This window comes from Lytechinus pictus, chromosome 3, assembly GCF_037042905.1.
Source record: "Lytechinus pictus isolate F3 Inbred chromosome 3, Lp3.0, whole genome shotgun sequence".
Classification (NCBI taxonomy): domain Eukaryota; kingdom Metazoa; phylum Echinodermata; class Echinoidea; order Temnopleuroida; family Toxopneustidae; genus Lytechinus; species Lytechinus pictus.
The window spans coordinates 47643132-47656399 of NC_087247.1; the positions used below are offsets into that span (position 1 = coordinate 47643132).

At 33.6% G+C, this 13268-nt stretch overlaps 1 protein-coding gene across 8 annotated transcripts in view; it reads left to right on the forward strand.

Moving 5' to 3' along the window:
- LOC129257118 (peregrin-like) overlaps nucleotides 1-9874 on the forward strand; it is a 38225-nt gene extending 28351 nt beyond the window's left edge. For 4 of the 8 annotated variants that reach the window (XM_064097225.1, XM_064097222.1, XM_064097223.1 and 1 more), the window contains exons 10-12: nucleotides 427-533; nucleotides 3107-3249; nucleotides 6375-9874. In XM_064097225.1, the coding sequence (XP_063953295.1) occupies nucleotides 427-533; nucleotides 3107-3249; nucleotides 6375-6579 (455 nt within the window). In that variant the 3' untranslated portion in view covers nucleotides 6580-9874. The remainder of the gene's footprint in view (nucleotides 1-426; nucleotides 534-3106; nucleotides 3250-6374) is intronic. The other 4 variants (XM_064097226.1, XM_064097228.1, XM_064097227.1 and 1 more) reach the window with 1 other exon arrangement.
- Nucleotides 9875-13268: the final 3394 nt, after the last annotated feature.

Genomic DNA, 13268 nt, shown 5'->3' on the forward strand with positions numbered 1-13268 from the left:
ATGTAAAATTGCATCCGAGTACTTTCTTGTATTCATTGTCTATGCTTTTCATAAAAAGAAAATAGATTCCTGCTGCTATGATTTGACCTAGTAAATTTTATGCAACGCAAAATGCTTGAAACCACGTGACTTGACTTCACTGCAATTCTGTTTTATTTGCAATTAATATGCTTAAGGGAAAAGGGGCTACTGATATTAGCAGTTGGAAATGAAGGATAGCTTTCTAGCAGTCAAGTATATGTACATGCAGGAAATATTCAACAGGATTTTACAGATCTGACCTCACTTTTACAACCGTGTCAAGAGAGAAAATACAGAAATGTGATGTATAATTATTTGAGGAGATTTGTAAGGCAGTAGAAGATATTGGAGTTAGTGATTACTTGGGGCACCCCTAACGTACCCACCCCCATGTGTGTCGTGCAGGCAAGCTAAGGAGCCACCACTGGGGTTCTGATGAAGAGGAGATCCCACTCAATCCATTGGACATGGTCTGGGCCAAGTGCAGAGGCTATCCATCCTATCCTGCTTTGGTACGTACTTCACCTGTCATCACATTCCAAGATCTTCAACCGCGGGTGTCCAACCTATTCACCTTAACCAACCATAGTTGGAAGAAATCTCAAGATCAACAGCAGCTCCTCTCTCTCTCTCTCTCTTGTCTATCACGCACCTCTCTCTGTACCAGCTTGGCCTGGACTGCATCAGAGACAACAGCACAGGTTGTAGCTCTTAAGAGTAGTATTAAGTCAAAAGAGCTGCCTAAATATGGAGTAGGTGTAGTTCTCTAGCTGTGTTTCATCATTCATCTCCAGTTACTGCTTTGAACATCACTTTCTTTTTGAGATGAGAGGATCGTGTTGCATCTGTGCATTCTCCAATTCTATGGCCAGTTGGGTGATAGGTTGGACACCCCCGATTCAATATTCAATCCAGAATAATTGTGAGAAATATCCATGTGAATGTAGTTTTTTAGTCGAGGAGTTCTGAATTCAACACATTACATAACAATCTACACTAGATAGCCAAATGACAGCACATGCAATCATCACCAATCAATATTTACATGTAGGAGTAGCCAAACCATGTATTTCATTTCATTACAGAAATTTAGGAGATTAGTGGTAGAATTCATGATTTCATTCCTATTTCATCGCTTTCATGCTTCACTTACCTTCCCTCTCACGCTTCTTCCTTAACAAATATTAGAATCATCCCCTTCCATTCTGTATTTAGTTATCAATTTTTTAATTTATATATTCATAATTTGTCATCATATTTATTTAATTTTTGGAAAATTATGATGCAGTTGTGAACATAATGGGTATGCTGCTTCATGTTCATAGGGAACCATATTTTTTCAATTGAATATTTTGCAGCTTTCGTTCTGTGTTGCTTTTAACGCTTCCATATATGGTATATCAAAGGACAAAATGTAATACTAAACAGATACTTTGAAAAAAAAATCAGTATTCTTTATATATTCTATTTTGGATTACTTTTAAAATCAATTGTTGATATTATAATGATTAATTATTTAGTACTATTAGTTCATATGTTTGTTTGTGATATATTTGGCATGTTTTCTTAACCTACCCAGTAGTTGCATGGTAATGCTTTCAACAATTATGAAATATAACAACATAACATGTATAATGGCTTCCAAAAATGTACAGGAATAGAGGAAATTGATTTTCTAGATACTAATCATACTATACATGCTTTTTTTCACTCTTTTATTGACGGTAACTTATTTAGAGATTCATGAATACTAAATGCAAAATAGATCTAATGAAATTCTATAAATTAGGTATGTACTTTTCAAAATCAGTGAATTTTGATTGTACTGTAAATGATGGAAAATTCTCGAATGAGTGAAATGAAAATTCAGCAATCTGGAGTTCTCAACATAAATCAATTACACCTTGATATACATATAAATACTACTTAATATGTTGATTTATATATGATTATATATACCTCTTGCTTTGTACTTTGTTATTTGAATTTTTCATACCAAATTACCATATTCATAAGGAGGGGAACTTATTAGGTAAAGGTACACTTGGTAGATTATGTATTTCATAAGGTGCTATTAATAAATATTTTCTGCTTCATAACCCACTGCAGCTCTATTCTTGCTATGAATTCATCTTTCTTATTTGTTGTCATGTTATACCAGCTTAATCATAATGGTCATCATTGAGACAAAGAGAAAGGGAGTGAAATACATTTATATTTGAACAAAGATAGCTAAGTTAGACTTTAAGCCTTTTTTGGACACATAGATATGTTAGCACTCTGTTGCACACAGTGAAATGGTTTATTATTGTATCACATCTACAGACCTTCACCCTATCACTGGTAGCTATTGTGGCATGATATTAGGTATACAATTAGTGAATGTTTTCCACATATTAAGAAGATATGATTAAATTTTACTAATTTACTTGCATGTTGTCTCACCTGATAACTGAAGTCATAAACGCTTTGATCAAGAGCACAACATTGATGTTTATTTTGAGACTACATAATGACCCTGCTGAAGAATGAATGACATAGACTCTGTTGCATAAATATAGTGATGAATACTTATGATATAGTAATTGGCTAATTGGATTTGTGGTTTAATGAGCATTTTGTTTGCCATTTTTGCAATCACCAAATCAGAATTGAGATTTTGAAATTTGCAAATAAATGCGAATCTTTGTTATTTATTGTTTTTGTTTTACAGAGCCCAAATCTATTCTCAAACAAAGCCTGTCCTTCAGTGTACCCCTTTGATCTTATGTAAAATATTTGTCACATATTCATGATGAATGAATTTGTGAAGGGTTTGTCTCATAAATTGTCAGTCCTATCAGACCATGTAAATAACCACAGCAATATTCTCTGCTTTATGATTTTAAGATTTGCTATGTATTTTCCATCAATTTTTATAATGTGATAAAATGATAATATGGACTCCATCAGAAATATTTCAACTATTAAATCACGTTAATTCTCAAGTGATCTCGAAACATGTACTGTAAATTGCGTGCCAGTCTGTCAATCTGTCTATTCTTTTGTTTTATTTTATTCATGTCTTTTCTTTGACTGTTTGTAGATTATCGACCCCAAGATGCCACGGTCTGGAACGTTCCACAACGGCGTGCCCATCCCAGTGCCCACCACGGAGGTGCTCAACCAACGTCTCAACTCGGATGACATGCTCTATCTCGTTCTTTTCTTTGACAACAAACGCACATGGTTAGTTGGAGTGACTACTTTTTTTCCTTCACAGTTTTTCTCAGAGTGGTTTCCTCAATATTAAATACTGATTTAATCCTTTTATAATAGATTAATAGTATGCACTAAATTCCAGATTCTTTTCTACTCCAGGTTATTTCGTCAGTGATCTTACAAAACAGCTCTAATCTCGGTTGGTCTCCAAAACATGATTTTGAGATAATTCAAAGTTTGGATGTTTTTCAGCTGCACATAACTTCGCACTTTGAAAGAAACCAGATCAATTATTTATACCAATTTAACCCTAATTCTGTCGAGGGGGGGGGGGTGAATCTACCCCCCTCAACATTTTCCGCGACCATTTTGCTGCGCGAAATTTTTCTACTGCACCACTCACTGACTTTACTGTCGAGTCTTAGGGTTATAGCATAAAATACAAAATTTTGTCCGCAATTCGTATTCATTCTTTCAATATTTGAAATGAAGCCCATGTATGCATTTCAGAAGCTAGTATTTAAAAAAAGAAACAGGGGGTTTGAGTCACTTCATAAAATCATGCGCATGTTTTTTAGAAGCACAAACCACATACGCGCAGCATCTAGGTTGGGTCTTTGACCTTTGCGCGCCATCCCAGAGACTTTACAGTACACAAAGTATGGTTTGAGCCAGTTTGTAAAATCAAAGGAGGGTTTTAGCCAGTTCGTAAGAAATTTAAATATGCTCTTATTCTTTAAATAGTATGGATTTTTATCTTAAATTAAGCAAATCAATAGAGTGAATCACAGGCTTTAAGAATATGCAACAAATTTTTTAAATTTTTAATTTGACCGAAAATTAGGTTTGAGCCGGTTCGTAAAATCACTGACAATTTGAATAACCCAACATAGTAAAAACAAGGGGGGGGGGTAAGGAAGAGGTTGGAGCAATAAAAATAAAGATGAGATGAGGTAGGGGCAGTGGCAGCTTATGTTAAATGGTTTGTCTAAGTTCAGTACTTAGATGTGCAATTCAAAAGAATTTGTACATGTATGCAGTTAAACAATAAAATGATGCCATATTGGGTGCGTATCTTGACTAGTATAGAATGTATACTTGAAATGATATCTGAATATGCTTTAGAGTGTAAACACCTCATAGAATGAATATAATGGTATTCGTGTAATTCTCAAACCTGGCAAAGTTTATGTTACCTGTTACCTATCCAAATGCCTAGTGGCACATAGGGCCTCCACCAAACGTCTCCACCTTTGCCTATCAGAGGTTACAGCTCTGGCTTCTGTCCACGTCTTCCATCCAGCCGGGGTCCTTTCTTTTTCTACTGTTCGCCGCCAAGTTGTTTTGGTCCTGTCCCTTTTCCTTTTCCCTTCTGGTGCCCAGGGGCGGTATTCTGAGGTCATTTTATCTTTAAAATATTTTATTTTTTGGTATTCTGAGATGACATTTTATTTCTCAGATAAAATTCAAAATTTTATCTTGCGTATCTATGTTGACACGCAACAGAGCAGTGGCTGCGTAGACATACCCATCACGTATCTGGCCATTGCAACGCGGGTGACGTGCTTGCGCCCAAGTTACTTTGAAGAAAAAATTAAACAAACTTAAAAGAGGGTAGGGGCTATTTTATTTCCGCGACGTTGATTTCGTCAATATTTGTAGGTGAATTAACTCCAACTGTTGACATGAAAATGAAGAAAAAAGATATTATATTTATTGAGATCAACACCTTAACGTTATTCCTGTACAATCAGGAAGTATTTCATAAGACTTTTTTTGACTAATATTGTCTTTGAAATGATGCTTGAAAAGATGTGATATAGACTTCGAAAAAAGATGAGAGTATTGTCATTTTTGTTAAAGGTCAAGTCCACCCCAGAAAATGTAGATTTGAATAAATAAAGAAAAATCAAACTAGCATAATTTCGAAAATTTTATCAAACTCGGACATAAAATAAGAAAGTTATGAAATTTTAAAGTTTCGCTTATTTTTCGCAAAACAGTGATATGCACAACTCAGTGACATGCAAATGAGACGGATGATGATGTCCCTCATTCACTATTTCTTTTGTTTTTTATTGTTTGAATTATACAATATTTCGTTTTTTACAGATTTGAAAATAAGGACCATCTTGACTGAAGCATATAGTATTAAACAATGCTAATTCCACATGTTTAGGGAGAAATTAATTGTTGTTTCACTTGACAATAAGGATAAAATTAGAATATTTCATATTTCATATAATAAAATACAAAAGAGAAAGTCAAAAAGGGGCCTAAGCTTTCGATCCTAGCAGAATCTTCGTCGGAGGCAAAATACAAAAGAAATAGTGAGTGGATGACGTCATCAGTCTCCTCGTTTGCATACCGACCAGGATGTGCATAAAACTGTTTTGTTAAATTAAGCAAAACTTTGAAATGTCTTAACTTTCTTATTTTACATCCGATTTCGATGAAATTTTCAGTGTTGTGCTTGTTGGATTTTTCTCTTTTTATTCAAATATACTTTATGTTTGGGTGGACTTGTCCTTTAAAAAGAAATCTCTGTAAGACGCGCAAGCTACAGTGCAAGCGTATTTGAAGTCAATACATCGACGCAATCTCACTCCTTCGCCACTCCTCCTAGCGGAATGGATTTCCATTGGTTGAGTTATATGAGAGAGCTATAAAAGCGCGTTTCTAATTGGATATTGATTAAAAAAATAGGTGTGTCTTACAGAGATAAAATGAAGATAAAATTGTTCTCAGAATACCGATTCGGAGAGATTTTAAGGGTATTTTATCTCACTGATTTTAATGGAGATAAAATATTTTATTTTCTGAGATAAAATGGATCTCAGAATACCACCCCAGGTCAATGCTGTGTTGCAGATGCTTGCAGGTTCCCCCCTTAGTGTGTGCCCAATAAATTTCCTCCATCTCATTATTGTCGTGCTCAGTTTCTCCATTTAGGTCTTATTTATGGAGTTTAATGAAAAATCTAAATCATAAGTCAAACTTATCTATTCCATTATGGTAATAAATAATATTAATGTTCTGTTTTTAGCATTTATATCACGTTAGTGCTTGATATTATTCATTACTGAGGTTATCAGTTTTTGGTTTGTCAAGACCTCTACTCCTATATCTTTAAATACCTGTTGATTTTGTAGGCAATGGCTTCCAAGGACCAAACTGGAACCCCTCGGTGTTGACTCTGGCTTGGACAATGTCAAGCTCATGGAGGGACGCAAGTCAACTGTCCGCAAGAACGTGCAAATTGCATACGATCGTGCTCTCCATCACCGACGCAGAGTGACAGGCGAGGGCACTGAACCATTTACAAGCGATACAAGCGAGGCCCATGATACTGCATGAGGCTCGATGTGTTTGTCTTTCTCGTTTTCATTTTTTCACTCATTTTCTCTTCATCTATTGTGTTCTGTTTGCACTACTTTATTGTCTGTGTATTTCTCATACATTATCTCTCCAACTCCTGACCTCACTCATACATTTCTTAATTTTTCCTCATTTTCCATCATTTTCTCTTGTGCACTTCTGTTTAATGCATTTTTAATGTGTGGTGATAAAATACAACTGGAATCAATTTGGTTGGTGTATTATATAGAGACTCTAAGAGGAAGAAATTATATTAAGTTTTAACAGTACATGAATGTAGCACTACTTCAACATGTTCATCATTTTCTTTTCCATAATCATTCTTTGAACCATTTTTTGTCAATTAAAGATTATCAATAACTTTAGGGACTTACTCAATCTAACAGGATGACACTTATCAGATAAGTGCATGTATCACTCTTCACTTAAGAAATATAACAATGTTTTAACTTATCTTATGTATACAATTTGTATTTGAGGAGCCAAGATTGGAATAAGGATTTTAATATTCTTTGTGATTGATGGTGCAAACCTATGTCAAATGCTATCAAGGACAGAGAATTCAGATTTTACATTACTCTTATTATGACATCATTCAATTTTGCCCCCGAGGCATCTAAATTTTGTCTTGTTAGGGGACTGGTCAACTAAGCTCAGCATCTTTTTTGTGTACATGGCATCAAATTATATGTTGGTGAAGCAAGGAATTTGCTCTGTAATACAATAACCTTTGGACCGTTCAAATAAAAAAAAAGAGAAATAAGCACAAAATAATTTTCTGGAGTTGGACAGAATACTCAAGATATATCATAGCATGACAGGGCATTGAATGTGATGTCTTAATCAAATAATTAAAACTTTGATTCGAGAGTTGATAATATGACGTACAAAAATAACTTTAGTGTTTTGTCTCGTATTTGAACGCAAGAAATGTGGTTAAGCTTTTAGGGTCTCGTGTGAAGATTGCTGCTAAATATCGTAAACTGTGACAATGTATACAAATCGAGCCTTTGTAACATGAACGACCTCCTCTAGGAAATTCCTGAAACACAGATTAAAGGTCAAGTCCACCCCAGAAAGATGTTGATTTGAATAAATAGAGAAATATCAAACTAGCATAATGCTGAAAATTTCTTCAAAATCGGATGTAAAATAAGAAGTTATGACATTTTAAAGTTTCGCTTATTTTTCATAAAACAGTTATATACACAAATCGGTGACATGCAAATGTGACAGTTGATGATGCCCCTTACTATTTATTTTGTTTTTTATTATTTGAATTAAATAATATTTCTATTTTTACAGATTTGACAATAAGGATAAAACTGACTGAACCATATGGTATTAACACGATGCTAATTCCACTTGTTCAGGGAGGAAATAATCTTTGTTTCACTTGACAATGAGGAGAAAATAAGAATATTTCATATAATGAAATACAAAAGAAATAGTGAGTGGATGACATCATTCTCCTCATTTGCATACCGACCAGGTTGTGCATTAAACTTTTTTGTGAAATTGAGCGTTACTTTAAAATGTCATAACTTTTTTTATTTTACATCTGATTTTGATGAAATTTTCAAAGTTATTCTTGTTGGGTTTTCTCTTTTTATTCAAATCAACTTTTTGTTGGGGTGGACTAGTCCTTTAAAGTAATGAACTTGGGAGATAATCTCAGTCACACATTTTCTGTACCTGAAGTACATTTTGTGATTTTTTTTAAAATCGACCCTTCGGAAAAGAAAATCTGCAAACAGGCCGATTTAATGATCGGTTGATTATATTATATTGTCTGCTTTGTCATAGGGTGTGTAGACCAGTTAATTGAGCAATGAAATTTATGGTACTTAAAATAAAGTGTTATAGCAGTAAGGGATTAAGCTATAATTCTTAATGTACACTTGCAGTGTTCAGGGTATATTCGAGCATTTCTTTTTCTAAAATAATACATTAGCCCCCTGCTTCAGTATGTCAGTTGCTTGTGAATATGTTTTTATTTCTTCTATAATTTACATACAATTCCATTCTTTTATCTTTATCTCACAAATCATTTTCTCTTCTTTTTCTCTATTTAGAAAAGATTCCTCATTCCATGTTATTATTATTTTTTTTTGTTAATACATGTCATATTGTGCAGCAAGTTAGCTTTCAATACAGAGTCTGTAATTTTTAATTAAAAATAATTGAATTTGATAATATCCTGAAGGTATCCATATAGATGTTGATGATTATTATTATTTGTTTGGTGTCACCTGTGCCTGGGAGGCGAAAAGCGAACTGAATCACTATGACCCACATGTCTCTCTTCCCGATATAACTGATTGGGTGGAGTGCAGGTTGACCACTACACCGGGTTTCCCCCTACTCTTATACGAATAGTGCAGTGGGTTCTTAACGTGCAAAGGTGATGACTCTCCTCTACACGGGACCTCCATTTAACGTCCTATCCGAGGGACGGAGTGTTTTCCACTGTAACAACCTGCATCTATGGAACAGTCTCCAGTCATCCGACGGGGTTGGACTCGAACACATGACCTTTGGTTCGACAGGCAGACGCTTTGTTATAAAACAAAGCTCTTTTTAAACTTAAATTTTGTTAGGTCTTTGTCCTTAATTGGTACACCTTTTTTCGGTAGGCTATCACTCATTGAATTAAATTGAAAAAATCCTGGATTGAAAATGAGCTAATTGTGTTATCAATTTGGTTTTAAAAAATTTATTTCACAAATAGAAGGGATATGCATTACATTTTTGCCAGTCCTGATTACCGGTATCTGTCATATTAGGGATTGTTGAAAGAATATATACTTACGAGAATTTCTATTTGAAATGAAATTTCTTGGATTTGCCTGTAAATATGATTGAAAACTATGGCAGTTAATGTGAACTAGAGGAGTATTGATGAGTAAAAGGTAAATGAAATATTTTAAATTATATACTCTGATTATTCTGAGGAGAGAATTAAATTTGTCTAGGCTATATATTCTTGGTTATTATTGATTTGGAATAGATTTTAATATGAATGTATATAGTGTAAAGTAGCAATCAATTGTAAATTTACATGTTCATATCTTCTAGTTTGGTAGGGCTAATTGATATGGAGGACTATTTATATGTAGATCTCTGTTGCCTTAATACAAAGAAAGTACATTGTTTTATTTGTCCAGTTGCATGCCGAAAGAGTTGATTTTTTTCTTTTCTTTTCTTAAAGACTTGGAAATGTTGTATTGTAACTGTTTGTTTCCAATCAATAAATTGTTAGTAAAAATGCAAATTCATACAATTTTTTTTTTGTGGTGGTGTAAAGTCCCCCCCCCCTTTCAGGCTCTTATTTTTATTCAACAGAAAGAGAGGAAGAGCAATAGAATAAATTCATATAGAAAAGTATATAATGCCATTTATTTTCCAATGCAAAGTGTCAATAAGACGAGGATCAGCAAAACAATTCATCAGTAATGTATACAACACAAATAAACTCCCTAAAATTACTTTCTAGGGTGCAATGAAGCAAGTGTGTATATTATGCATTTATAGATATAACAAAAATGTTATCAAACTACATAAGATACTGCACCAAATCATGATGACAAGATTGAGGCATAAATATATCACATAAATACAAAATATCATTGTGGAATGTTTACACAATTCAAACATCTAAAACAGAGATTCCTGCTATAATGAATTAATTGTGAACCACTTCCATTTTTGAAGGCCTGCTTTGGAACAAAACAATTTTGTCATTCTCTAGTTTTGGATGTATTCCAACAATAAATATGATCTTATAAATGTTGGCAAGATAAGAGATAGTAACAGAATGTGGAATGAATTTCCTGGCAAGAAGAAAATATATTACCAATAGACCATGGAGCTATAACTCCATTAATAGACTTTGCTTTACTACTACTCTACTACAATTTAATACATATTTCATTTAGTGGTGCAAAATGATTAATATTGTGAAGAGAAGTTGTGAACATCAGTACTGGGTGTAAGTAAATGCTTCATCTCTCTTTTGAAAACTGAAGTTCTAAAAATACGGTTAAATTACTGGTTGGAAGATTTCAAGGTACATGATGTACATCACTTATTTTGAAGCTTTGGTAATCAACTTGTACCCAATAAACTTCTGGGTATTTCATAAAGCTCTTTATAAAGTTATTTCTTGATTTAGAGCAACATTCTGATTCCATGCATAAATTATGCATACACTAACATCATAAAAACAAGGCAAACGCCAAGCGTTGTCTCGCCTGCATATTGCAGTCATGAAGAGACTGCATGTCAAAACTACATGTATGCTATATGACTTAGATGGACCTCTGTTACGAGTTTGGCGATCCCACCTCGAAGCTATAGAAAGTTATTGTGTGTACAGCACAGCACAGTGCCAGTCATGGAAAGTTTATTGACCTTTGACCTTATTCAAATTCGGCTCACATTTGAACTTGGCCTGTACCTTCAAGAGATGGACGTCTGTTATGAATTTGGCGATCTCACCTCGAAGCTATAGAAATTTATTGTGTGTACAACACGGCACAGTGCCAGTCATGGAAAGTTCTTTGACCTTATTCAAATTCGACTCATATTCAAACTTGACCTGTGCCTTCAGGAGATGGACCTCTGGTATGAATTTGGTGATCCCACCTCGAAGATATAGAAAGTTATTATGTGTACAACACAGCACAGTGCCAGTCATGGAAAGTTCATTGACCTTTGACCTTATTCAAATTTGACTCGTATTCGAACTTGACCTGTGCCTTTAGGAGATGAACCTCTGGTATGAATTTGGTGATCCCACCTCGAAGCTATAGAAAGTTATTGGGTGTACAACACAGGCGAGACAAAAATCACACAAGTTTATGAAAAACTGAAAATTTTTAGGATATGCCATGGTGGACATGTCTGCCAAGTTTCAGTGGTCGGTAAGATCCTGACCCAGGCTCTATAATATACCAAATGCACACAAGTAGGTTTTCATTCTTATTTTTCAGATATGTTTTATGCTATTGCTAGTATACATTTGTAAGTTTGGTAAGAATTTAAGTTATAAATTTAAGAATCTAAATTTCAATTTTTGATTGTTGGAAATTCAGTTCCATATTGCTATGAAAATGTCAGAAATATTTTAAGCATTCACTTTGCCTTTGAAGCACATGGAACATAATGAAACAAGCCCTGATTTAATTAAAAAAAGACATTTACTAACCACACCCAGTAGCACCAGCATACATAAATCTAAATATATAATAGTACTTTCAAATCTTCTTTACTCCATAGTGAAAACAGAATAAAGCTAAGCCTAATTAAAAAAAAAATGACTGATCATTCTACTTGCATTTTTTTCATTAGAACATATAATTGCACAAACGTTAAAAAAAATGATATATAATACTACTTGGTAACTTGGTAATCAGTATCAGTTATTAAGATTGCCCCTCTTATGGAAAACACAGAATCTGACTTTTTGATTACCAACCTTTTTCATGTTACACATTCAGATTAAAAAAAAAGAGCAATATTTGCACCATTTGCAGGTTTTGTTTAATGAACAACTATCATCCCTCATTTACATTACAATGTGATTTCCCTATGATTAAAACTATAACCCCTTTTGAGTTTAAGTTATATATCTTTTTGTTAAAATATATATCTGAAGTTGTGCTCACTGAACCATAAAAGAGGTGAAAGGTTTGAGAAGAGGTGTAACACAGGTCATTGATAGATGAACAAAAACATCACACAGAATTTGTCAAAATCCACTAACACAAATACCCCTGTTCACCCAAATGACTTGAAAAGTGATTGAAATACATGCTCACTCATGCCTGGTTTGATGGATCAATATCATTTTCAAATGGGCGTACTCAACAAGTGTTTGATCTCTCCTGAAATAATTTGCTCAAACCCTCTCCATATAGATCTGTTTAAAAAAAGGATGAGTTACCTTTTTGTTTTATAATCAATGTTATCTACAAAAAGAAATATAATACACATATCATATCTTACATTGGTTATTCAGATTCACAATCTTACAACTGAATTTTTTTTTACTAATTCATTCTGATACATATGTCGCCTGATCTTTAGGGATCCAACTTACAATTTATCCTAAATTTCACAGATTTATGAAATGTCACTGAAAATAAAGGAAACATGATTTCTTGGGATATCAGTATTCATATTGATTACAAAAATTTACAGATGGGATAGTACTTACAAGTTTAGTAGATTCATTCTCAACAAGAATTTTTTATACATTAAAAAAAATGTTTATATCCCTGAGATATTGTAATTCGATACTAAACTGAAACCTGTGTATTATGTACTATTTCTCATAAAACTAGTCAAAATAATGCAGATCCCATGATAAATTGTGCTTTTTCCCCATAATTGTGCTTTATACCATTGTCCATTTCAGATGGAATGTAAAAGGAACATAACATCTACAGTAGAAAATGGAAAATGAAAGAACTATACAGTGCATATAAAAAAGGGACAGTTTTGAAAAGTCTATCAAAATTTTGTTTCAAATTATGATGTCTATATTTTTATGTTAAAAGATGCTCTATGGTGTTATCTTTCAAATGCCACTATAAAACTTGAGTTTCGTTCATGCTTGAGCGAACATGAAACATTTTTGTCGGGTTCAAAAAAAGGCTTGCGCC